At 56.1% G+C, this 26255-nt stretch overlaps 1 protein-coding gene across 1 annotated transcript; it reads left to right on the forward strand.

Moving 5' to 3' along the window:
- The first annotated feature begins 3268 nt into the window (after nt 1–3268).
- NAPA (NSF attachment protein alpha) lies at nt 3269–26255 on the forward strand. The gene is made up of 11 exons (XM_010946873.3): nt 3269–3521; nt 13971–14050; nt 14948–15064; nt 19838–19884; nt 21273–21350; nt 21537–21592; nt 21703–21787; nt 22578–22682; nt 23817–23885; nt 24336–24386; nt 25468–26255. The coding sequence occupies exons 1-11, from the start codon at nt 3424–3426 to the stop codon at nt 25567–25569; spliced, it is 888 nt and encodes a 295-aa protein (XP_010945175.1). The 5' UTR covers nt 3269–3423; the 3' UTR covers nt 25570–26255.

Here is a 26255-nt window from a genome sequence, read left to right on the forward strand (position 1 = left end):
GGTGGCCTGGGCTGGGGTAGCAGTGAAGAGGGCCAGAAATGCAGGGATTAGGGTTGCATCTTAGAAGTAGACTCAGACTCACTGATGGGCCACACATCACAGGGAGACCTGGTAAGGAAAAAGATGGAGGTTGGCACGGCTGGGTTGGTGTTTGAGCAGCTGAGTAGATGCTATTAACTTAGATGGGGAAGAGGGACACATCAGAGGATGGATGCTTTCGAGGTGTGACTGTGTCTATAACAGTGTGAGCTGCCTTCTGAGGGACTGGCTGGGCGAGCAGGGGCGAGGGTAGTAGGAGGTTTCACAGAGGGGCCACATTTCAGCTAAGCAAATCTGAAAAGATTGGGTGGGAGGAGGGGCAGGGGAGGAAGCTGCGTCTGAAGCAGTTCAAGCACCGCGGTGAAGGGAGAGGGCTCCCACATCAGATGAGCCAGAATTGACACTCTGGCTCCTCTTCCTTCTTTGTGACTTTGGGCAAATCACTTTCCCTTGTCTTGAGTCTCAGTTTCCTCATTCTGTAAACTGGGATGGAAAATGCTTACCCCCATATATCTGTTAATGAGAAAATGTAAATTAGGTATTGACAGGTGCACCCCGTGAACTGAGCAGCCACCACTTAATGAGCACTCGTGCTACTGTTGTCACTGTTTGGGTACCACCCTGAGTAACAAGTGAAGCTTGATGACTCTGGAAGTGAAAGTCCCTGGCTTAAAGGTTGGCTGGTATATTATCTACTGCTGCATAACAAATTAAGCTGAAACTTAACAGCTTAAAACCAGCAGAAACTTTTATAATAGTGCTGCTTACATGGACAGAGAACCCAAACCGCTTGTGGTAATCCAGACTCGTCCCCACTTTATCTGTGGTCAGAATACGGCAACCACGGGTGCGTGCTCCAGAATCTTTGAATGGAAGACGAGAGGGGAGCAAAGGTTTCGTGTGAATTGCCCACCTCAGTCAAGCCCCACCCCCAAATAAGTTTTCTTAAGCCTGAATTATCTGCCTCCTAACCATCTGGAGGTCCTGTAAAGAATGCATATTCCTGTACCCCACCACAGATTTTCATAATCTGAATCATTGGAGGTAGGGCCCCAGAATTTCAAAAAAATTTTAAAGAAGGTTGCTTAGTATGAATAGTTTTTAGACTTACAGAAAAACTGGACCAATGGTACAGAGTTTCCATATACCCCACACCCAGTTTCCCCTATTATTATATTAGCCTGCTACATTTATTATAATTAATGAGCCAATATTGATACATTATTATTAACTAAAATTTATATTTTATTCAGATTTCCTTTGTTTTTACCTAACATCCCTCTTCTGTGCCAGGCTCCTCCCATGACACCGCATTCCATTTAGTTGTCATATTTCCTTAGGCTTTTCTTGGCTGTGACAGTTTCTCAGACTCCTTGTTTCCGATGACAGTTATGAGGAAACTTGGTCAGGTATTCTGGAGAATGTGCCTCAGCTGGAATCTGTCTGATATTTTTCTCATGATCAGAAGGAAGAAGACCACAGAGGTGAAGTGCCATTGTCATCACATGTTATTAAGGGTACATAGTCTCAACGTCACTTGTCACTGCTGATGTTAACCTCCATCACCTGGCTGACAATGTTTGTCAGGTTTCTCCACTGTATACTTAGCCCTCCCCCATACTGTACTCTGTGGAAGGAAGTCACTGTGCACAGTCCCCACTTAAGGGATGAAGAGTTATGCCCCATCTTCTTGAGGGCAGAATGGCCAGATAAATTATTTGGAATTACGCATGAAATATTTGCCTATTCTCTGCCATTTATCTGTTCAGTCATTCATTTATATTATAATGGGCTCATGGATATTATATAGACTGGGTTATAATCCAACGCTACTTACTTTGTTGCTCAAATCGTTCCAGCTTTGCCTATTGGGAGCTCTTTCAGTTTGCACCTGTGTCTCTTTGACATACCCATCGTGTGTGTGTGTGTGTGTGTGTGTATGTGTAAGAGAAACAGAGACAAAGAAATAAAGGCTGAGAGACTTCCCTTCTGTGACTACAAGATGCTCCAGGCTCATCTTGTATCATTTCCGGCCCAGTGTAGAACCAGACATTTCTCTAATGATGCTTGTTCCTTTTATTGGGGTATGATACTAAAAACTAAGATCTGGGCACTAGGTGTGGTTGAACCTGAATTTCTAGCACACTCTTTCCAGCTATATTTTTTTAGTGACATCAGAGTTTAGAGAACCTCTCTGCTCTCAGTTTTGCCTCCCACCACTCAAGTAGGGGCGTACCCTGGAGTTGTTGCAGGTTGGGTTCCAGATCACCACAATAAAACCAAACACATGGGGATTTTTGTATCCCAGTGCATATAAAACATATTTGCACCGTACTGTAGCCTATTAAGTGTGCAATAGCATGTGTAAAAAATGCACATACCTTAATATGAAAATACTTGATTGCTAAAAAAAAATGCTAACCATCATTTGAGCCCTCATCGAGCGGTAATAGTAACATCAAAGATAACTCTAACAGATAACCCTAACAAATACAATAATGAAAATGTTTAAACTATTTCAAGTGTTACCAAAATGTGACACAGACATGCAGTGAGCCAGTGCTCTTGGGGAAAATAGCACCGACAGATTTGCTCAAAGCAGGGTTGTCACAAACGTTCAATTTGTTAAAAAAAACAGTATCTTTGAAGAGCAACAAAGCAAAGCACAATAAAATGAGGTATGCCTACTTCACTGGGCTTCCCGAACCAATTTCAGCATAGGTCGACAGAGGGCGCAAGAAAAGGGAGACAGGTTTCCTTCTTACCACAGAGCCATTCCAAGCGAAGAACCACCCGATATTAGAAGTGGAGGCGGGGACTAAAATCTGCGCAATAGAACTGTCAAACCCAGTCGTGGGTGGGACGTATCTTTCCGCAGGGCCCAGGAGCTGTCACGTGAGGATCAGCTGTCAGCTGACTGGGGTCTAAATTCCACAGGGACGTACAGATGGAGCCAGAGGCTACTGTTGATTGGTGGAGGAGGAGCCAGAAAGGTAGCACCTCAAGGCGGGTCCTTGGCGGTGAGGACTACGATTGGCTTATGTTGAGTCACGTGGACTGTCACCGGCGCACCAGGAAGAGTGTGGCGTGCTGTCAGCAGGTATATGCTCAAGCGTTAAGGCATCTGGTCTCCCATTGGAGGCCGTGAGTCACGAGGCGGCGTTCGGCGGCTGGCGAGGGCGAGCCCGGCGGGGAGCGCGCAGCTCTACGAGGCTGCTGGTTGGCCAGCGGGAGTCACGTGACTCCAGGGCCGCAGGAGGCGCGCGCCGGTGCGACGTCAACACAGCCCGCTGAGCTCCCCCGGCCTGTGTACCGCGCTTGGGCCGCGGCTGAGTCTTCTGAGCGCCCGGATCGGGCGGTTTGCTCAGTACCTTTGCGGCCGCAATGGACAACTCCGGGAAGGAAGCGGAGGCGATGGCCCTGCTGGCCGAGGCGGAGCGCAAAGTGAAGAACTCACAGTCCTTCTTCTCGGGCCTCTTTGGGTAAGAGCCGCGCCGCGGCGTCGGCCGGGACCTGGGCTGAAAGGGCGAAGGAGTCACGGCCCGAAGCGGCAGTAGAGACAAAGGACTCGCGCCTAGAGGACGGAGGCGATTCCAGGATTAGGTGACATGGTCTGAGGTAGCAGAAGGGACACAGGCTGAGGGCCAGGGAGCGCGGGCTGTGGCAGTGGCAACACGGTTTGAGGAGAGACTGAGATGATGGAAGGGCCCTCGGCTGAGGACACCCAGGATGAGGCGACACCATCTGAAGGCGGCAAGGGGACGCAGGCTGAAGACGGGCCAAGAGGCTGCAGGGGAACCTGGGCCGAGGGAATATGGTCTGAGGCCTTGAAGGGGACCTGGCCTGCGAGGACTGAGGGAGCCTGGGAGGGCAGCCAGTGAAGAAGCCTTTTGGAACTATAGGAGAACCTATTTAAAGGATTCCAGACAGGCATCTTGGCTCATGGGACAGAGAACCCTTGCCCGAGGGCTTCACCTTTCCAAGGCCTGGGGTGGTGGATTTGTGTGAACTCGGGGTCAGGGGTTAGGACTGACGTGATCCTGGGAGTGATGAGCCCAAGTCTGAGGTGTGTGAGGTGTCTGGGGTGAGTATGGCCCTGGAGTGTAGTGGAGGGGGACCTGACACCCGAGTGGGATCTGAGTGGAGGAATCCCTGGGTTGATGTCCGTTAAGGCTGAGGAGGCCTGGGCTGGGAGGCTGGAGTCTAAGGTGGGGTGAGGGAACAAACGAAGCTGGCTTGCCTTAGGAAGTGTAGGGATAAAAGGGAAAGATGAGGGAAATAAGAGAACCAAAAGGGGCTGAAGGCTTGCTGTGCAATCCTTGACTCAGGAAGGGGCGGGCCGTGTGAGCAGGATGACTGTGGCCTGCCCAAGAGAGGCCTGAAGGGGGCTGGGAGAGGGAACCAACAGCTGCAGTGTGGCAGGAAATTCACATAAAGTTTAGGTTGGCTCATGAGAGTTGTTCTGATGACCATCCTTTAAGGACTTTTAGTGGCTTTGGAGTGGTAGAAGCCCAGTCTTAAAATGGACTCTGCCATTTTATGACCTTGGCAAGCTGTTTAATTTCCCTGTTAAAGGGGATCTTAGCGAAACCTACGTCAGATGTTTGCTACTAGTATTGAGTAATAGCGCACATCAAATGCTTAGGATTGAGCCTGGGACATGGTTAATGCTCTGAAAGGGTCAGTTACCATCAGTGTGACTTCCAGGAAGGAAACAGGTTGGGGCCTGTATAGGGCTGGTGGGGATCAAGGTAGGAGCCTGATGGGAGAGGTCTTGGGGAAGGGGGTAGTCAGAGCAGGGAGAGACTGGGTGTGATGAGATGGGAGCTGAAAGGGGCTGGGAAAAGGGACTCCAGGCTATGGGGACTGAATAGGGTTAGGGGAAGGGGCTCAAGGCCCTGGGTGGAGGAAGAAGAGAGCCCGGGAGGACTGGGGGAGGGTCGTGTTGCTTTTCAAACTGGGAGGAGCACTGCAGCAACATGGATGAGTTGGTAGAGAGTTAGGAAGAACTGGGGCAGGGGGGTGGGGCACAGAGGCTGGCAGCAGAGAGTGACAGAGACTCGGGGAGGCTGTGGGACTGGGGGAGAATGCCAGAAGGCTGGGGAAGGGGTTTGGGAGGAGGACCTTGGGATTGGGAGAGACAGTGTTAGGAGGTCAGTAAGAAATGAAAGGGAGGGTTCTTTCTGGGAAAGGAGATGGAGCTGCTCATTGTTACTCGAGCGTGGATAATATTTAGCAAAAGAACTTGAGTAATGTGGCTGAGAATTGCCAGGTGAGGAGAAACATCCGGGGCTGATGGGTTTTATTGATTAGGTGGGGGATGTTTTATTTTAGAGGCTGAGAGTGGGGGAAAGGGTGTGTGTGTTTTCTTTTTCCTTCACAAGGAGAGAAGTTCAGGTGCAGTGTTTTGGGGTGGGTCCAAGAGCTCAGTTTTCAGTAGTAGTCTTCCAGGGTGGCTCAATGTCTGGTCCCTTTGGACTGGGGATTAGTGTGCTGTTGGGCTGTGCTTGGGGGGAGCAGCTAAGTCAGACCCTGAGACACTTGCCCTTGGTTGGGAAGGCCTGATGAACGCTTGCTGAAACGCTAGTAATGCAGAATTGTCAAATGTGACTGAGGGCTAGATTATGTCACTCGTGTGAGGTTCCTGAGCTGAGAGGAAGCTGCAGGAGCTGAAGAAAGGCTCTGGTGAGGGGTGAGCTGGGCCCCAAGGAACCCTCAGACAGGCTTAGGGAGTAGGGACTGGGAGGGTGTTCCAGGCAGCGGGCATTGTGTGAACAGAGGTCTAGTGTGAGGGGAGATTCTGCCTGGAGTGATGGGGACCCGAGATCCAGCAGGACCAGGGATAATGCCCCAGAGGAGAGGCCTCCATCTGAGAGGATGAAGAGGAGTTGCAGGGGTGCCTTCTGGTGGGGGAGCGCTGTTTCAGGCGGAGGGGACATCTTGAGCAAGGCCCAGGTGTGCAGAGTTCCGTGTATGAAGGTTTGATACAGGGAGTTCCACATTAGCATGTGAAATTAGGATGGGCAGAGGGGAGGTGAGACAGTGAGAACCAGGCCCAGTCCTGGAGGGCCTTTTGAGAAAGGGCTAAGATTTGAGGAGGTGCTGGAGAGCATTGAGGGTTTTAATGAGGGGCCTGTCTTAGTCTGTTCGGGCTGCTATAAACTAGGTGGCTTATAAACAACAGAAATTTATTTCTCACCGTTTTGGAGTCTAGGAGGTCCAGGATCATGACGCTGGCAGATTTGGTGTCTCATGAGGGCCTGCATCCTCATAGACAGCTGTCATTTCACTGTGTCCTCAACATTGTGGAAGGGGTGGTGGCGGTGGCAAGGGTGAACTAGCTCTCTGGGGTCCTTTCACTAAAGGCACTAATCCCAATTAAAAGGGCTCCACCCTCATGACCTAATCACCTCTCAAAGGCCCCACCTCCTAGTTATGATTTCAACACATAAATTTTGGGGGAACACAAGCATTCAACCCATAGCAGGGCCAGTCCTGGAGGGTTCCCATTTGCATTTTAGAAAGGACTGCTGCAGCTGGTGTTGGGGTGAGTGAAGGCAGTGACAGTAATAGTAGCTGATAGTGTTTATTAAGTGCTCGCCCTGACTCTGAGTCAGGCCTGGGCCAGGCGTGTTACCTGCGTCCTCTCATTGGGGCCTCACAGCATCCCTGCGGAGGTGGAGGAGCTGAAGCTTGGAGATGTTGATGTGTGAGCCCCAGGCCCCCGGTGAGTGGGAGGGAGATCCGCATTCAGACCCATGCCTGTCTGATCCCAGAGTTCTCTTGCTGCTGCCTTAAGTTTATTCTTGACACTCAGGCCCGTTTCTGGACACTATGTTTAGGAAGGATGTTGGCAAATGAGTGTCTTAGGGGATTTCCTTCCTGATTTCTGCATCTTCCCTGCCCACGGGGCAGTTTTCTCCAAACATCTGAATGAAAGAAGAGCAGGTGTATTGAGCCCAGGCCCTTCCAGCTCCAAGAGCAGTTGCGATAATGCTGAGGGGAGACTGAGCAAGGCAAGCACCCAGGGCCGGCATGCAGGCAGGAGACCGGCCGGCCTGACCGGAGCCTGTGTGCCTGCGCGGGGAGTGTGTAGGCCTTGTCTTTTCTCAAGGCCTTCCATGGCTTCCAGGGAGGGGGGAGGGAGTGTCGGGGCTCAGCTGCTCCCGCCTGCTTCTCCTTCCCCTTTCAGGAACCTCAGCAGTGACAGCATCCCATACTGAGAGGTCTCTGCTCACATCAAAAGAGCCAAGTGGGGTAGCTCCCACCTAGGGTGGGGGCAGCCTGGTAGCCTTGGACGTTAGGGCCGCCTTTGCTCTTCATTGCTTCTGGGCTGCCGGACACTAGGGGGCTTTGGTGCCCTGGTAGCCCGGGAGGGAGGCAGTGCCAGCCAGCTGGTAGATCAGAGCCGATTCTGTGCCTCCCCCTCTGCTCCCTCCTCCCCCTCAACTCTGTCCGGGGAGGGAGGTGGGGGAGCGGCCCAAATTTCTGCTCTGGAAACCAAGAAGGGGAAGATTTCCCACACATGATGAATCTGTGGAAGAAGAGAGGGGACAGGCGAGGTGCACGTTCTCTTCCTTCTCCCCGTCTGCTGATGGGTCCAGGCTTCCTTGCTGTGCTGCTTCCGGACTGTACAGGTTCCACACAGTGCTTCTATTCCCTGGGGCTGCTGTCTCCCCCGACCCTTCCCCCAACCCCAAATAAAGACTTCTTTCCCCTCAGCTATTGATGTACTTAAGAAGTTCCTTCATCTGTGAAATGAAAATCATAGTAACACCTACTTCACTGGGTTGTTCTAAGGAGATTATGTGTAAAGTGCTGAGAGCCTGGTGCCTGACCCTGGTAAGTGCTTACAACTGTTGTTGTTGTTGTTGTTATTATTATTGCTAGCTTTGTGATTGGAAGTTGAGCTGGAGGCGCTGGAGAAATAGAGACAACAGGGTGTTTGTGTTCTTTATACAAACAGTACCCTAGAGATCAGATGTCGACACAGTCCTATTTGAACCGCCTGCGGGCACCAGCACTCCCTGGGCACCCCAGAGCCTGGCTTTCCTGAGGCAAGAGCTGCTGCCAAGGTCTGGGTTAGTGTCCCCTGTACAGGACCCACCTGGGCCCTTAGCTGAGCCTGGTGTGGGAATGACAGCTTCTGGAGCGGCTCTTCTGGGCACTGAGGTGATTCCCAGTACCCTGCCAGCTGCCTAAATCCACAGCTTAAAACGTGGCATCTCTTGCCCAGTTTGAGTGGAGTCTTCCCCGAGGGGACGCAAGTTTTCCAAGGAACCCGGCCACCATCTTGCTGCAGCCCAAGGGGTCTGCGTCTCTTGGTGGGTGGGGCTCTGCCACCTGTTAGTACAGAGGTTTTGAGGCTCCTATTAGGGATGAGGCGACTGAGAGGCAAATCTTCCAGAAACATCTTTTCAGAATGGGAAACGTTCAGCTCTTCGGTTGTGATGAAGTCATCCTGTTGGGTTGCAGAGGGCATCGCTGTAAGAGTCACAGGAGCGCCTGCCAGGCCGTGTGGCATGCGCAGCTCCTGCCTTTGGCTTACAGCCCGGAGGGTGATGGCCCGTAAAGCCCTGTCAGCAGGATGGGGTAGGAGGTGGAGTAGGGGAGGCCCTGTGCTCTGTGGAAACCGGAGGGGGGGCAGTGCTTAGCTAATCTGGAGGCGGGGAGATGAAGCACACACTGAGAGCTGAAGTAGGCGAACATTTCTAGAATCTGCTCTCTCCGCCAGCCTGATGACAGTAATGCTCTCGTCTGCTAAGCACCTGCTGTGTGGCCGGCGCTCTCCTGGGTGCTACCTGCAGGATTCCTCCTGGTCCCAGCAGGCCTGCCAGCTGTGGATCTTCTCCCCAGTTGTAAGGAAACACCACGAGTCAGCACTTGAATCCAGGCCTGTCTGACTACCGTCCTTGATTTTTCCCCCCATCCCAAACGACTGTAGGATCCCGTTGTCGGGTGGCCGGCAGCCCTGGGAGCGTACTTCTCCTCCCTCGTGTAATAGCAGCCGTTTGAGCACCTGCTCCATGCGAGGTACCGCGCCTGCGTTCATCCTCTTGCATCCTCGCAAAGATTCCTCCCGGGTCAGGCTCATTGTCTCCATTTTGCAGAGAAAGAAACGGGGCCGCTAGCCCATTTCGCACGGCTAGCAAGGTGCCCGAGACTGATTTCAGCTCAGGTCTCGGCCCCCAGGTCTGTCCTCTCTCTCCTCCTGCCCTGGCCCTTGCAGACGTGTCTCGAAAGAGTCCTGTGCTGTTTTCAGAGCTGGGTGGTTAGTGTGTAGCACTTGATTCTTCCGTCATCACAGGTGCCTGTGTGAGCTTGGTGGGGGCCAGGCCCTGCCCTGCAGAAGCTCTTACCTTTCCTCGTGTAGGAGGCAGTGAGGGGCTCAGTGCTCATGGGAGATGCAGGAGGAGATGCCAAGAGATGCCTCGGCTCTGGCTCTGACGGCCCGGCAGAGTTGGCAGAGAAGCAAGGCAGGCTAGGTGGGCTAGGGCTTGGCTCGGGGGAGGGCTGGCTTAACGATTGCCTCCCCGGCCTCCAGGCTGCTGAGGGGAACGTGAGCAGCGCTGGCTGTTGAATCTACCAGAGGAGCGAGAGCAGGCAGAGACTTTGTCAACCCTCTTGACTCCCAGAAGACTCTCGGACACAGGAAGGAAGCCCCCCAGATCACCGTGTGAATGACGGGCAAGGCAGGTTCCCCAGCCCTGCTGCTTCCTGGCCAAGTGGCTGGGGCGAGTCCCTTAACCTCTCAGGGCCCAGCCTCTGTAAAGCCAGATGACACCTGGCGGGAGATTGTGAGGAACTCTGTGCACCTTCAGGCCGGGCCTGGTAGGCCACTGTGACTGGTTATGAGAATGCAGAGCGAAGGAGAGGAGATCAGGGTGGGACCGGCCCCTGGATCCGCTCTTCCCCACCTGCCCTTGGGGGCACTGCCTGAGAAGCAGGAAAGGGACCTTCAGTCTAAGCAGAGGACCGAGGGCAGGTGTCTGTGGCACCGCAGTGTCGAGGGCCTAAAACGGGAGTTAACTCCATCTGCCTTGCCTCTTGGGGGCATCAGGAGATTGTGCGCAGGTGGGGTAGGTGACATGTTCCTTGGGAGCCAGGAAGTGCCCAAGGGACAGAGGAAGGAAGGAGGGAGGATGCAGCTCTGCCCTGCAGACCCCCTGGCCCGGGTCCCACCGGGCCGTCTGTGCATCCCTGGCACCGCTCACTCCCTCCATATGGTAGTCTCTGGAGGTTGGTGGCTGTGCCTGGGAGACCTGAGACTGCTTCCTCCGCCGTGGGAGGGGGAGAAAGCAGAGCTGAGCGGTAATTATAGACAGCCTTGCACCCGGCCGGCCCAAACCAGTTCCCACTATTCCCGGCCTGGCTCTGCGTGGTTCAGCCGTGGGATGGGAAGAGCGCAGCAGAGGCAGCTTGGGGGAGATGAGTGGGGGAGGGACAGTCAGCTGTCACAGGCGCTGTCACCTGGGCTCTTCAGAAGATACAGGCCCAGCTAGCTTCTCTGGATCTCATGCAGGGGTCTGAGGGAGAAGGCCTGGTTTCTTTTCCTCAGGGAGTGTGCGGGTTTTATTGGGGAGGCCACCTTTCGATGAGTGACATGAAGCATCCTGACCCGGGAGGGAAGTCCTGTAGTAAACTACGCAGATTTATCATGTGGGGAGACGGTGTGGTGGAGCAGGGGAACTGGGGTCTTCCTTCCACTCATCCTTCCCTTACCAGAGCCTTCCTACTAGAGTAGGGCCCAAACCCTTTTCCTGGCCCCCAGCATGGGTCCCCGTCTGCCTCTCCCTGCACCATAGCCGTCCTGGCCCCTTTCTCTTCCTTGAGCTAGCCAAGTTTATTTCTGTCTCAGGGCCTTTGCACATGCTGCATCTGCTGCCTAGAGTGTTCTTCCCTCTGTACATAGATAGCTCCTCAGTCGTCTTTGAGGACTAAGCTCACATCTCATCATCACAGCAGCTTTCCCTGACTTGCCCATTCAAAGCAGCCACTCGTCCCCCAGTCCCTCTGAAATTGTCTTGCTGGTGTCCTGTTTACTGAGGGCTGGCTCCTTCTCCTTTGTTTACTGTTGTTATATGTAATGTCTGGCACATAGTAAATGCTCAGGTATTGGTTCCCCAAATGAATGAAAGGCTCCATGAGTGGCTTCTCCTTCAGGATCCGCCAGTGGCCTGAGGCAAGTTTCTTTCCCCCTGTGATGACTCCACTTCCATCTAAACCAAGAGAATGGAGTGCCAGAGATCTCCTGTCATCGCCTGGCCTGGCGGTGAAAGTGGCCTCGACCCAAGCATTGAGGGGGAGGAGGAGGCAGAGTGGAGGCCTGAGCAGATGTTAATCCCTCTGGCTTTTCCACCCCACAGTTTAGCATCATTGACTCAGCACAGAGCTGGCCCCGCTTAGTCTGGGATCATCCGATTGCAGCCTAGCAGCTGACAGGCTTTGTGTTCTGAGTCCACAACGTCCCACTGAGCCAAAACAGGCCAGCGGGGGCTGACTCTACTTGTTGCTGGTCACCTGGCTGGGGGCCTCTCCGTGGGCTGGGCCATTTCTGCTCAGCTGGGAGCCTGAGTATTTTCAGAGAATGTCTGGGCTTGGGTAGGACTTAACTGTGCCCACAGAGAAGGGAAGGGTGCTCTGGGGGCTCCACAGGGTGAGCAGGCCTGAGATTGCGGTCTGAATAAATCAGCTCCTTTAAGAGAACCTTCCAGAGAAGGTCCTCCAGGAGGGTTCTGCAGTCTGGCCCCAAGGAGCCCTTCTGGAATCTCTTCTGCCCAAAGCTTGTCAAAGTTCTTCAGCTCTCCAGGGCCAGGAGTGGATTCTAAAGGGGCCAAACAGGGGCCTGAGGCCCAGGGTGTGTTGTGCCCACTAGGGTGAAGTCTATGGGTGTGGGGAGACAGTGGGACCCTGCAGGGTGAGTGTGGGAGGAGTGCATTGCTCAGGGCCACTTCCTGGAGACAGCAGAGGGTCAGAGGGGACAGTGTCAGCACAGGCCCAGGAGGCAGAGGGGAGACTTTTTATCTAAAGAACCTTACCTGTTGTGATTGGGGTTCAAGAGGCCGGGATTCCAGTCCCAGCCCCCCAGTAACCCGCCCTGGGTGTATCTGCCTCGTGACATCTCTTGACCTGGGACAGGTCATCAGTGGCTGCTTTCCAAGTGGTCAGTCTAGGTCAGCTTTTTCCCTCCCAGCCTTGCCTGCTCCTCTGAATCATCTGGAGCCATTGTTAAAGATCCTGATTCCAGGCACTCCCAGACCTGCTGAGGGGACTCTCCAGGGAGGGTGGCTCTGGGGCTCTGGTTTGATGATTATAACAGCTGATATGATTCAAAGCAGGGACAAGCTGGACCTCCCACACTGGCAGTGCCCAGTGCAGGAGCGCTCCCAACACAGCTCCCAGAATGGTGCCTGAAGCCCGCCAGCAGTGCTGGTGTCGGCCAGTTTCCAGGGCCACCTGACCCGGGGTTGAGCGGTGGGACCGTGAAGATGATTTGTGTGGCTTTTAATCAGAAAATACTCCCCTCTTCTCTTTGTTCAAAACAAAATACTAATTGATGTCAGTGAGGAGAAGATCTGAAATCCTTTTGGTGGGACTCCCAAGTATGTGGGTTTCATTCTACCAGATATGTGGGCTGGGGGAGTTTGAACACTTCCGGAGACCACAGACCTCATGGGCTAAGCCTCGTTGGGTTATCGGAGGTGGAAGGACAGAAGGATGCGGTGGGGACTTACCAGGTGAGGTACTCATGAAGGGTCCCCTGATTCAGGAGGAGGTTCGCATGTTCTCCTTGGAGGTTGGGAAACTAGGTAAAGTTGCCCAGAGAGGGTGCTCTTTATTTAAAAAAAAAAAAAAAGGCCTCCCCCGGAGGGGAGGGTGTAGACCTAACTACCTTCCTCTCCAAAAAAAAAAATTGAAGTAAAAAAAAATGAACTGCCCTGAACTTCCCAGGCCCCTACTGCTGTGCAGTAAGTCTTTTAAGGGTTTTGTTAGGGGATTTTTTTTGCCATTTAAATAGTCTTGTGCTGAACACCCTCATAGCTTTTCTGCTTAGTTTCTTAGGATAAATTGCTAGAAACGTATGTAATTCATTACTGGACCACAGGACCCAGTAAATCCTATATTTAAAATACCTATATGTGGGGTTTTTTTTTCCTTGAAGAGGTAAAATGTGCAGATGATTTTAAAATTCAGGCAGTACTAATGAGGGATGTGAGTCTGTTTCCTACACCTGACGCCCAGTTCTACAGAGCCCACCTTGGAGAAAAACACTGTAACTATCTTTGTATTTTTTCCAGAAATATTCTGTGTTTACATGTGTATTTCTGTTCTGACGCTTTTTTTCTGTTTGTTTGAACACAAGTGGGAACTTTTTATACACACATTTAAAAATGGTACTTCTTTGTACATCGGATTAGTCCTGAATTGGCAGTGACACGCATTTAGGGTTGAGAGGTCTTTGTTGAACAAGTGCGGTGTGTGGGGCGCAGGGCTAAGGCATCGAGGAAGGGGCAAGGTGTCCAAAGCTGGACTCTCCCCCGATGATGCTTTTCACTCTCTTGGGGAACAGGGATTTGCAGAGAGCCTGGGAACCAGGGGTCCCCTGAGAGCAGTCCTAGCAGGCTGTCAGAGGCAGGGTGCCTGGGGAGATTGGGAAGCCGCCCCTCAAGTGAGGGGCCCCCGCAGGCCTGCCCAGCGAGGGCTTGGGCAGCCTTTGTGTGACAGAGTGGGGACCACCACCTCAGTCTCCCTCGAGCCCAAAGCAGAGGCCTGAGCCACAGCTGGACTCCAGAAGCTGGCTTCCCAGGGGGCAGGCCACCAGCCCATGGAGCTGTAGGGGCACATCTCCACTGTCACTGGGGCAGAGTGCTTGCTTTCTCCCTGTGACCAGACCAGATCTCCTCATCTTTTTCTCCTTTCCTTTTCCCCAGAGGCTCATCCAAAATAGAAGAAGCATGCGAAATCTACGCCCGAGCAGCAAACATGTTCAAAATGGCCAAAAACTGGAGTGGTATGTCATCCCTGCTAGAGCTCCTCCGAGGTTCTTTCTCCTCCCCACCTCTTTCCCTTCAGCGTCCAATCCCAAAGGCCTGGCTGAGGGGTCCGCAGCCCCCCGCCCCCTCCAGCCTCACAAGCCCTCTGACCTGCCAGCTGGTCACTTGGAGCTCACTGGCTTAGTTTACAACTTGGTCCCAGGGCCTTGGAGAGAGGACCTAGAGGATAAGGATAAATAGAGACAGACCAACGTGGACTGATGAGCTCTTTGAAGGGTTTCTCCTTAAATTCAGAATTTCCGGTTTTCCCAGAAGCACTTCCCTGACTTCCATCAGAGTCTGAACTCTGGGCCGGGGAACATTCAGGTGGTTCCAGTAATAACATTAATCACAGCTTCATTTATGGAGCTCTCTACTAAGCACCAAGCTTGCATTCGTTAATTGAATCATCACAGCAGTGCTGTGAGGGTCAGTACCATCCCTGTCTCTATCCTGCAGACTCGAAAACTGAGGCCTGGCCCAGCCGTTTGCACAACATGCCGTGGCTAGTAAGTGACTGACTCACAAATCAGAAACCAGAACTGACTGTGCAGCTGGAGTGCTTATTACCCTGCCCCTGGTTGCCTCATGAGCTTCGGAGCTGGAGTGACTCGGGTTTGTGTCCCAGCTCAGACTGGCCAGGTGACTCTAGGAAAGTTACCCAGCCACTCCCAAACCGTGTCCTCCTCAAGAGTCTCAACCCTGTGGGGCCGTAGTGCGGATTCGTGGAGCTCAGCCGTGACCACCAGGCCAGGCTCTTCCTCTCTGGGACTCTTTCCACATCTTGAGAACCCAGCCACCTCCCGGGGCACTGTCTGAGCAGCTTATGAAGCGTGGAGCCCCGCTGAGGCTGCGATCCCTCTTTTCCGTTCCAGCTGCCGGAAACGCGTTCTGCCAGGCTGCCCAGCTGCACCTGCAGCTCCAGAGCAAGCACGATGCGGCCACCTGCTTCGTGGACGCAGGCAACGCGTTCAAGAAAGCTGACCCCCAAGGTGAGGGCCCCTGTGGGCCACTGGGGCTGGCCGCCCAGAGCACCAGCTGAGCCCTCTCCAGAGACATCCTCAGGTTTCCGAGAGGCTCTGGTTTTCTCCAGCGGCCGCCAGGATCTGCTGGCAGGGAGGCGCCCGCACTTTAACTTCAGAATTGGCTCCCTTCCGCTTGGCATTTGCATCCCACTCCAAGCCTCCGCCTCCCCCTTCTACTTTGTGCGCAGCTGATCGCTCCCCTCCCCTCGTGGAGCCTGGGAGCATTTGGGAGTGGGAGTTACATTTCAGACCCACCGCACGCCTGGAAGAGAGGAAATCTGTTCTGTTGTCAGAATTAACATGCAGAAGCAGGTGGGAGGGGGTTCTAAGACCAGCCAGGTAGGAGTCACTGCCGAAAAAGGAGCGGAAACTATCCTAACCTGGCTTCCCTACCCCCCTGGGGGAGGAGGGGACATCGGAGAGAACGGAGCCTGAGATGTAGTTGCCAGAGAACAAGTTCCTTAAAAAGAGAGAATGTTGGGGACAGAGCCCAGCTTGGGACTGATTCATTATGACGAAACTGTTTCTGTCCCCCTGGGCTCATCCTGAAGTGGAAACACAACCCAGTGGGTACCAGACTTGTGGATTTCATGGAGCTGGAATTTTACTTTTTTTTTTTTCAATCTTGGTGCCAGACATGGGTTGCTAACTTCTGATTTTAATAGGCAAAGGTTTTGTTTTTTTTTTTTTTTGTAATGACCGTCTATTGTGACTGTTCCCTCATAAAAGAATGGGAAATATATGAACGTTATTTAAAAAAAAAAGGACATGCATAATCTTGAAATACAGGCCTGTCCTTCCCAAGAGAGGGCAATTTGTGGCTGTGTACGGAGGTCTCTCCAAGGATCTGTGAGCACCAGTTCACACACCAGTGCTGGGGGATTGCTGGTGTATCTGTTACCACTATCGGAACATCCTTGTTCCCAGTCGAAGATTTCATGTCTTTGTGGACCAAGTAGCTATTCTCTGTCCCCAGACTCGACGAGTTGTTCCTCTGCCACTGGGTGTCTCACAAATGTTGGCCTAAGTGGTCACGTGTTGAGCTCAGGCCCGGCAAGAACTCAAGGGGAGGCCTTGTGACTGGGTGGGCTCTTGTCATTGCACAGAGCTGAGTGCACCTGGCTGGGAGCAGTGAGCCACAGCAGGCCATGGAGGGGGCGGGATGTGGTGATGGCCCAGGGTGACCTCAGGTTTGTTTTCAGCCTGAATCACCCAGGAAAGTTGGTGCCTCCCCCTCAGAGGGCCCCCCCCAACCTTCCTTCTCCCTGGGGAACTGGTCAACCTGGAGATGCCGTCCTGGCATCTGTGACGCTCAGCTGCTGCTCCAGAGTGACTGGAAAGACTGGTTTCTGAGGCAGGAGCTGAGGGCCAGACTTCATGGCACATGCATAGCACCATTTGCCCTTTAAACAAGCCCCAGCGCTTCCAGCAGGCAGGCCCCCCTGGCACCGTGATGTCTCGTCCTTCCCGAGCTTTTGACCTGAGCCTTTGCAGCTGGCAGCAAGACTCTGCTGGGTGTGTGTTGGGTGCTAGGGCCCGAGTCGGGGGTGTGGCCCCGTATCTGGCCTCCAGAAGCACAGAGGGTGACTGGGCATCCTCTGGGAAGGTAGCAATAGTTAGGTGTGGTGACGTGCCCATCACAGGGCACACAGGCTGACTTGGTTTCTCCAGGGGTCAGCGAGCGTGCTTCACTGCCCTGGATGCTGAGACTGGGCAGGGTGGACTTGGCATTAGAGGCGGCTTCCAGGGAACAGGAGGCACCGTGGTGCGGAGGAGAGCCTAATTTGGACAGAGCCAGGAGTGGGTGCCTTGGCCGGACCCCCAGGTTCTTGGCACTGAGCAAGGAGGGGTGTTGGAGTGGCACCCCAGCACCCCTGTGTCACAACGGCCCACCCCAGTCGAGGAGCGTGGGGCTCAGTGTGATCCTTGAGGTCCAGGAGGAGCCTGCTCCCCTGTGATCTTGGCAGTCACCTGTTCTTTCGGATCTTTACTTCCTGGTCTGGTAAAGCAGGGAGCACACGAGATAAAGTGCGGACGTGCCCTGCACGGCACCCGGCATGGGAAAATGGCCTGCCCCCACCCCGGCCTCTTCCCCGTGGCCACTTGCCTTGTGAGACAGAGCTGGGGTCCCGCTGGGAACTTTGCCCAGTTTCCCCAAGCAGATCCCTGGGTCTTTGTGGTCTGCTCACCTGCCTCACAGGCCTCCGCCTGTGTCTGCATTTCTGCGACGGTCCTGGAAGGCACCCGCCTGGGGAGGCAGCTGGTGCTGAGCCTGTGCCTGAGGCCTGCAGAGCCGCCAGGGCGGAAGGACAGGATTTGGCTCCAGCCATTGCCCTCCCCCTGCGAGTCTGCCCTGAGCATGGGCCAAGGGGTGGCCCTCTGCCCCCTCAGTGGCAGGGCGGAGAGATGGTGCCTGTAGCTGTCACTGGTTCTCAGAGTTTCCCCGCCCTTGTTAGCTGCTGTGGGTGGACTCAGGCCAGGGAGGCCTCTCCGCCTGCCTGCCTGATAGCCCGGCCCGGGGGTGCATGTGTGCACCCATGGATGCAGCCAGGGTGGGGATGTGGCCAGACCCCTATTTGCCCTCCCTGTGCCCCGCACAACTTCACTGCCATTTACCAATGCCTACTGTATACCAGACACATGACATCTCTTTAATCCACTCCACTTCTTTGTGGGGTTCTTCGTGTGATTTGTCCCCATTTTACCGAGGAGGAGACAGCGGCTGAGTTCTTGGGTGTGATGAGGGAGGGATTGCATCTGGCCTGGGAGGCCACTGGCACACAGGGGTGCGTAGAGGACCCTGGGTTGCATGGCTGCCTGTCTCCTTCAGCCAGTGCCTTTCCCTCTCTGGGCCTCAGCCCTCCCCACCCACCTTCCTGGGCCGGATTATTCCCAGAGCCCCTTTCTAGCTCCGGCTTTCTGTGGGTGGATGGTGGGAGACAGGTGTGCTGGGGTTCCCTGTGCTCATCCAGGGACGCGCTGGTCGCTCACCCTCAGGCTCCTGGTGACAGCCCATGAGCTAGAGTTAGCCCCTGTGTCAGCAGCTCGTCGACCAGCGTTCTTGCTCAGGTGTCAGCCAGCAGCCTGCGGCTTTCAGGGACAGCCATACTGGAGCGAGGAAACTTAGCCCTGTGAGTCCTTGTTGCTGCCTGGGGTGAGCCTTCCTCCCCTGCTGCCACCATAAGGGCCACCTTGCCGACAACACTCCAGGCCAGTGCCAGCAGGCCCCAGGCGGCTGCTGCGGGGGCACATGTCCTGCCAGCAAGCCTCCAGCCTCTCCCCCTCCAGGACTGCCAGTCTCACCCAGAACAGCCTTTGCCACCTCTGCCTCCAGGTGCTAGGTTGTGTGCCCTGTGGTTCCAGGAGAGGGGCCCCGCTGGCCACACCCAGTCCAGGGTGCAGGATGGGGTGGGGTGGGGTGGGGCGGGGCGGAGTGCGCGGAGCCCTTGTGTTGCCATCTCATCAGTTATGTCCAGAAATGCCCTGTATGGAACTTGAGCACCACTCTTCCCACTGTCATTTTTTGTTGTGTTCTCTCCCTGTGCTCCTCCTCTGCCCTCTTTCTGCCTTCTTTTCCTCTTCCCTGATGCCTCCACCTTCCGGCTGTCAGCCTCAGAACCTTGACCCAGTGGTGTGCATTCTCTGAACTTTGAGGGGTCCTCAGAGGCCTTTCAGAATTGGAGTTAACATGCAGGCCCTTCTTCCCCAAGAGTCGTGCTCATAGACAACCCCTTTTTGCCTGTGAATTTAGAGGGGGCTCGTGGGCTTCCTGAAGGACCAGCCACAGATCTGGGGCTGAGAACCACTGTTCACGTGTCTTCCTGGCTGACGAGACACCGGGCCTGAGGCCTCTTTGCAGCCTCAGCCCAGGGGCCCAGCTGACTTTGGAGACCCCAGTGGCAGACCTGGAGCCTTACAGCTGCCCCAGATGGCAGGGTGCACTCTTAGCCTTGCCCCAGCTCAGCGCCTACTTCCTGTGGTCTGTCTAGACCCTTTGTCCTTCCCTGTCCACCTCCCCCAACACCCTTCCTCCTGAGATGCATGAAAACGGTGTTAAATCCACCCAAGAGCTCATCTCTATCTGCTAGAAAATGCTTCCCACTCATGCTTCTCTCTCTCCTCCAAATAACTTGTCAAAGGGAAAAAAAAAAACTTTCCCAAATTTAAAATCTTGCAAGAGATAGTACAACAAAGGGACCCCAGTTCTTCCTCCCAAGTGCCATCCCGGTGTGTTTGTGTTGGTGGTGAAACCGGTGGTTCCAGGAACCGGCAGGCAACCAGGTTAAGGAGGGTGCAGAGAGCTGTGCTGAACGCTGCAATGTGGGCGAGAGAGAAGGGTGGAGAGTCCCAGTGGCAGCGCCTCAGTGTCATGGTGTCCAGACTCCTCCGGCCATAGATGGAGACCAGACAGGTGCAGGGGACATGGCCAATTCCTGGTCCCACCTTGAAAGGGTGGCAGAGCCCTGGTGGAACCTGGGCGTCCCTCAGGTGTCAGGCTTGGCTGCTTCTTGCCATTAGCCTGACATGGTGCTGGCTGTACTCTGTCCCAGGGATTGTCCCAGTCTGACCAAGTTTCCTGGGGCTCGGGGACTCCTTAACCTTCTCTCTCTGCCCAGAGAGCAGAGCCCTGCCAACTCCGGGTGCCCCGCGGGCAGCCTGCGTCTGCCTCCTCCCCTCGGCCTCTGCTGGAGTGACTTCACCTTCCCTTTCTCCTCCCCACCTCCCTTTTTCTCTCCTCAGAGGCCATTAACTGTTTGATGAGAGCAATTGAGATCTACACAGACATGGTAAGGGTCACCGCGGGTCCTGTCCCCCTGCTCTTAGTCATGCCATACAGCCCCAGCCTCCCCTCCCCTCCCCGAGCACTGGGAGCAGGCTGAAGGGGCGGGTGGTTTGGTCACCTGAGCTGGGCTGGGCAGGCTGGGTCCTCACTCAGCTCTGTACCAGCAGGGCTCCTGGTGACAGCTCCCAGCCCATCACTAGGGGCCAGGGCTCCTCCCCAGGCCCTGCTTCTGCTCCCACCCAGGGCCATCATTGTCTGCACTTGTAGAGGTCACTGTTTTGGGGGCCCATGTGTGTCCAGCGCATTTCCCCTCACCAGCCCTCCCCACAGGCATTTGATAAAGGTGGGCAAGCAGGGCCCAGAGTCAGCTCCACCCTGCCCCACCCCAGGGAGTGGCCCCTTGGTCAACAGATGAGGCCCAGAGAGATGGCTACTGGTCTGAGGCCAGGGAGCCAAGACAATGGACCAAAACCAGACCCTGGCTCCTGTCGACCCCACTTTTTGCCTTTTCATCTCTGTCTCTGTCACATCAGACCCCTCCCTCTGACAGGAACACAGTCCCGGACTGCATCCTCTCAGTGTCTGAGTGCTGTGCTCTGCCCTGTCATGTGGGCACTTCATTATACTGTCCAACAGCCAGGAAAGGGGATCCCAGATGAGATGTGGCTTGCTCAGGAACATGTGCCTATAAGCAGGAGTCACTGAGACCTGAAAGTTGTCCTGGCTGAGCCCAGGGCCTTGCCCTTTCCTGCTGCCCTTTGCAAGAGGTGGCCTCGGACCAGCCCCTGTGTGCAGAGTGGCAGCCCCGGCACCTCGATCCCTGCTGGTAGAGGCGGGTAGGAGGGGCTCAGCCCCTCTGAGAGCTGGAGGCCTCCTTGGGGGAAAGCTCTGGGTGTCTGCAGGGGAAGCTGGAGGGGAGTGGGCGTTGGCCTGTGAGGAGTGTGTGGCCACACAGGGATGGGGAGGAGGAGAGGGAGGCTGTCCCTTGGGCAGTAGGGCCCTTGGCCCTGGTTTCTCCAGAGCTTTGACCAGGTGACTCTGGGCTGGTCCATCCACCTCCCTGGACCATCTGTCAGGTGCAGCAGGGCCTCTGCCAGGTCCCTCTGCACCCATCATCTCTGGTATTGGCCCGTCTACCTGTGCCTGCATGGACGCTGGATGAGGGATGACTTGCCCAGGGTCACCCAGTCGGGGCAGCACTCAGGCTAGAGCCTCCCACTTTAGCCCCTGTGCCCCTCTGCTTCTAGGAGTCCCCTTCTGCACACCTCCCCTTACAGGTGCGGCTGAGGGATGAGAATCCAGCTTTGGGGACCTGGAAGGGCCTGGTCGAGCTGGAGTGGGGCTCTCAGGGTATCACTCATCACTGACGGCCCCTTCCCTTGTCTTACCCAGGGCCGATTCACGATCGCAGCCAAGCACCACATCTCCATAGCCGAGATCTATGAGACGGAGCTGGTAGACATCGAGAAGGTAGGTGGCAGTTGGGGACCCAGCCTGGCCAACAGCAGGGGAAGGCTGCAGCGGCCAGTCCTCTGGTGTCTGCGCACCAGGACAGGATCGGGGGGTACCGTGGCAGAGCTTGGGGAAAGGGCTTTGGCTGAGCCCCAGGCCAGGCTGGGCGAAGGTGGCATTGGCTCCTCCCTCCCGTCTCCCCAGGCCATCGCCCACTACGAGCAGTCTGCAGACTACTACAAAGGCGAGGAATCCAACAGGTACCCCGGGCACAGGTCCCCTCCTGTCCACCCCAGCCCCTCAGCAAATGCCCCGGACCCAGACTCCACTACCATCACCGACCTCCCTCCTCTCCCCCTGCCCCATACAGCTCGGCCAACAAGTGTCTGCTGAAGGTGGCTGGTTACGCCGCGCAGCTGGAGCAGTACCAGAAGGCCATCGACATCTACGAACAGGTAGGGGGCAGGCGGGGCTCCAGTCCCAGCCTGCCTGCCAGCACTCCCTCTCCCTGTCTCCCGCCCTTTCCATCCCTCCCCCTTTCTCTGCACTTCCTGTGTTCATCCCCTCCCCCAGGTCATCCCCTGACATCATCCCCCCTGCACTCTCACAGAGTACTCAGCCTGGCTATACGAGTTTTCTCCACCCACGACCCCATGCCATGTCACCACCCTCTCCCTAGACAGGCCCTTCCCACACTCCTCACAGAGAGCTTCCCGGTGGCCGGTGGCCCTGGAGTGAGGCCTACAGAGCCAGAGTCAGGGAGAGAATTGCAAGAGGTGGCCCAAGGCAGCTGAGGAGCCCGTGGGTAGGGGCAGCATCACAGGGGTGCACGGGCTCCCCTCTGCCGGGCGGGGCAGGGTGGGCTGTCCTGGTGAGTTCAGCCTGGCCCGGAGAAAGGCAGGCAGCTGGCCTCAGAGGAGAGCGGGGCAGGCACCGCCTCTCATGTTGCCGCCCCTCTGCCTACTGATGTGCCAGCCTCCTGTTGGGCCTGACAGCAGGGCAACCTCACCCTCCACCATCTTGGGCCCCTGGAGAAGCCCACGGACACCTGGCCTCAGCCCTGTGGCAACACTTGCATCATGCCTTGCCCTCGGTCACATCCCAGTTACTGATTTCCCCAGGGCTGGTCTCTGGTCTCCCTGCCCTTGGGGTCCTGGGTTCACAGGGCCTCACTGGGGCACGGACCCAGCTCCCAGCTGGCCCCCAAGTGCCTGGCAGTGACCCTGGCCCTCCGGGTGCCCGCAGGTGGGGACCAATGCCATGGACAGCCCCCTCCTCAAGTACAGCGCCAAGGACTACTTCTTCAAGGCGGCCCTCTGCCACTTCTGCATTGACATGCTCAATGCCAAGGTGAGCGCAGGCCCTGCGGGTGACCTCCCCCCACCCCGCCACGGGATGACCAACCACTCCTGGAGTCCCATGTCTGTCACTAGGCCAGGTCACTTCTCAGCCGCTTACAAGGGGCTAACCCTTCACGTCTGGCCCCCAGCAGTCAGCCTCTGGGCACAAAATGCTTGTTCTCACGGGTGCATCTCTATCCCTGATACTACCTGCCCCGTCCCTGTGGCCTTTTGAGTTTCCAGCTCCCGGCTCGCTCAGGGCCAGGCTTTTTCTTTTGTAGGAGCACTTTTTGAGCCCTTACTGCACCCTGTGAGGTTGGCACCATGGTCACCCCATTTTACAGATGAAGACACTGTGGCCCTGACCAGAGTCTCTTGTTCAAAGCCACGTGGCTAGTAGACTACAGCCCCAAGATTCCAGATCTTTCTGACTCCTGGTGTCATGGTGTGAACCATAGCCTGCATGCCAGCCCCACCCGTTCCCAGGGCTTCTTAGCAAGAGAGGGGTCAGTGCTAGGCAGGGGGTTGGGAATGGCGGCGGGGAGAGGAGCTGGATTCTGCCAGCATCTGGGATTTCCTGGGATCACGGCACACCTGAGCCCCACTCCTGGCTTCCTTCCCTGGCAGGGCTGGTAAGATCTTAGGCTTTGGTGTTAGGCCTGTTCAGATCCCCACCACTTACCCTGTGCCCTGAGTGGATCACTGCCCTCTCTGGATGTGACTCCCACTTTCAAAATGGGGTCACCATCATTTGATTCCCCCGGGTCCTCATGAGGGTTGAATGTGAGAAGTGTCGGGCATCGGGCCTGGTGTCTAGGACGTACTCACAGGAGGCAGTTGTCGCCCCCACCCTGGGTGGGCCGGGCACGGGAAGAGGACTGAGCACCGGCCTCGGGCACCCTCCCCCCTTCCCCAGGCCCCTTCCCCCGTTCCCCCCGCATCTGTCTCTGCAGCCAGGCTCATGCTGAGCTCGGCTGTATGGAGCGGCCCCCAGGCACAGAGCCAGGTGACGCTGGAGGCTGAGGTAGGGGCGCAGAGAGCTGACTTGGCCCAAGTGGCCCCATATCTCCTCGACTGCCGGGCCCACCGCTCCACGGGCCGTTGTTTATCAGCTTGCCCCCTTCTTCCTGCCCTCCACCTTCAGCTCGCTGTCCAGAAGTACGAGGAGCTGTTCCCCGCGTTCTCCGATTCCCGGGAGTGCAAGCTGATGAAAGTGAGTGCCGGGGCCCCGGCTGCCCCCTCCCTGCCTCTGAGCCTGTGGCAGGGAGTGTGGATGGGGGGCCTGGAGGCTCGGGCCCCAGTCAGCACAATCCCTGCGATCTGAGTGCTGCTCAGGGGCCTCCTCCGCCCTGTCTGCCCTTTGACTGTCAGTTTTCTAGAGGAGACCAGTAAGATTCAGGCAATGATGGACCCACAGGCAGAGCTGGGAGGCCGCGTGGTCTCACGTGCATGCCGGCGTGCACGTGTGCGCGTGATATTCCGTATCAGTGACGTTGAGCGACTTCTGATGCAGAGGGCAGGATGGGAATATAGCCCCTTCCTTCCTGGCAGCGTGGGAGTCCCCCCAACTTTCACCCCCAGACAGTGTGTGGTGGAGGGTCTCATCCAGGCCAGACCTCAGGCCAGCCTGGGCCCCTGACCCCTGCCTGCCATTTTCTTGCAGAAATTGTTAGAAGCCCATGAGGAGCAGAACGTGGACAGCTACACCGAGGCGGTGAGTGGCCCCGGGGGTGGAGGGGTGGCTGCTTTTGTCAGATATGGTCCCATCAATTTCACCTTTTTTTTTTAATCTCTGGCCCTGGGTCCTGGCTATGAATCCCATTCTCCAGTCACCCCAGAACCCTCACGAGTAGCCCCAAGAGGTGCTGGGAGTGTTCTCACCATTGAGAGAGGTCAGGCCTCTTGGGAACAGAGCTGGGATTCCAACCCACATCTTCCTGCTCCTGAAGGCCAAGATCTTTGCACCACTCAGAGTCTGCCCCGGGTGAGCAGTTGAAGGCTGTCTCACACTGGGCACTTTGGGTGACCCAGGAGGTGCAGAGAGGGAGGGAATGAGTCATGTCCTCCCCTCTCCCCCCTGCCCGGAAGCAGGAGGGAAGAGGAGCGAGGGGTGCAGGAGAGGCAACATCGGGAGGGCCCACCCTCCCAGCTCCCACGTCCCTGCTAGAACCGCCTCTCAGAGATGTCTCCCCCTTTCCTCAATCTGTCCTGAGCATCCTGGAACTCAGCTGTGAGCAGCTCAGGTCCTCATCAGGTCCTCTAGACTACCTGTCGAGTGTGTCTCCCCCTGAGTGCCCCTTAGCGGACAGAGGCCCCTAAATGATGACAGAGACCAAACTGCCCCGGTCAGCCCCACCCCAGACAGCGGGCAGTGGGCAGCTGTTGGGAAGCTCAGCCAGGGAGCTCGGGAGAAGGGAGAGTAGGCCCAGTAGGGCGTGACTTTCTCTCTGACCCCTCCTGGGACACTCAGTGCAGGCCTTCTTCATGTCTCCAGGCCTCCGTTTGGTCCATAAAACAAGAAAGCTGGACCTTTTGTTTTTAGGCTACAAAATCTTTTTTTCCCCAGGAGAGGCCTTATACCCAGGCCAGTACAGACACAGAAGGGAGCTGCTCTGGCTTGGGCCGGGGCCTGCGCCTCCCCGTGCGGCTCCTGGGGGACTAAGGCTGACAGGGGCCCATCTCGAGGGTCCCAGGACCAGATACTGGAGGCTAAGACCAGGGACAAGGAGGGAGCTAAGGCCAGGTGTGGGGTGGGCCGCCCACCCTGACTCCTTTCCCCGCCCGGGGCGCTACAGGTGAAGGAGTATGACTCCATCTCCCGGCTGGACCAGTGGCTCACCACCATGCTGCTTCGCATCAAGAAGACGATCCAGGGCGACGAGGAGGACCTGCGCTAAGCCCGCCCAGCCCCCTGGCACCTGTCTTCCTGCCCCTCCGCCCGCTCTCCCCTGGCTAGACCCTTCAGCGAGGATCACGGTGTGAGCCCGGAGAGAGGCGGAGTCCGAGACCTGGGCTGCGTGACCTTCCCTCCTTCCCACCCTGGAGGCTCGCAGGCCACAGTGTGGGCTCAGCACTGCTTCAGTGGGCCCTGCAGCCGGGCCCGCTGGCCAGACAGTCACCCTCTGTTCTCGCTGCATCCCTCACCCCCTGCACCTTTATTTAAGTCCCCAGAAGTGCCCTTCTCCACCCTAAAACACAGAATCTTCGACACAGACCTACTTGCTGCGGGCGCTGCCAGGGTCGGGGTTGGCACCTGTCCCCCGCAGCTCCCATCCAGCTGAGTCACAAGGTTGGTGTCTGTCTCTCCACTTTTGTCCTCCGGCTGAGCTCTCAGTCCATGTAGCCCCACGATTTTCTCTCATTGCTGGGGGTGGGCTCCTCCCGCCTCCCCTTGCGCCTCCCCCCAGCACTGGAGCCTCCCAGCCTCCTGCAGCCCTGACCTCTCAGGATAGACCCAGGCCCTGGAGCTCAGAGGGTTGTCCCTATCCTCACCCCTCCATCTCCTCCCTGTGCTTTGATGTGTTGCTTGTCGGAAGCTGCAGCTGGCTCGGGGAAGGAAATAAAAGACAACATTTGTGCATGA

Source organism: Camelus bactrianus, chromosome 9, assembly GCF_048773025.1.
Source record: "Camelus bactrianus isolate YW-2024 breed Bactrian camel chromosome 9, ASM4877302v1, whole genome shotgun sequence".
NCBI classification, from domain to species: Eukaryota; Metazoa; Chordata; class Mammalia; order Artiodactyla; family Camelidae; genus Camelus; species Camelus bactrianus.

What these genes read in the sequence shown, in the direction of transcription:
- NAPA (XM_010946873.3), top strand. Translation starts at nt 3,424, where the DNA reads ATGGACAACTCCGGGAAGGAAGCGGAGGCGATGGCCCTGCTGGCCGAG. An exon ending in AGCTGGTAGACATCGAGAAG is followed by an intron (nt 21,351 to 21,536) that starts GTAGGTGGCAGT and finishes CCGTCTCCCCAG; the next exon opens with GCCATCGCCCACTACGAGCA. An exon ending in GGGAGTGCAAGCTGATGAAA is followed by an intron (nt 23,886 to 24,335) that starts GTGAGTGCCGGG and finishes ATTTTCTTGCAG; the next exon opens with AAATTGTTAGAAGCCCATGA.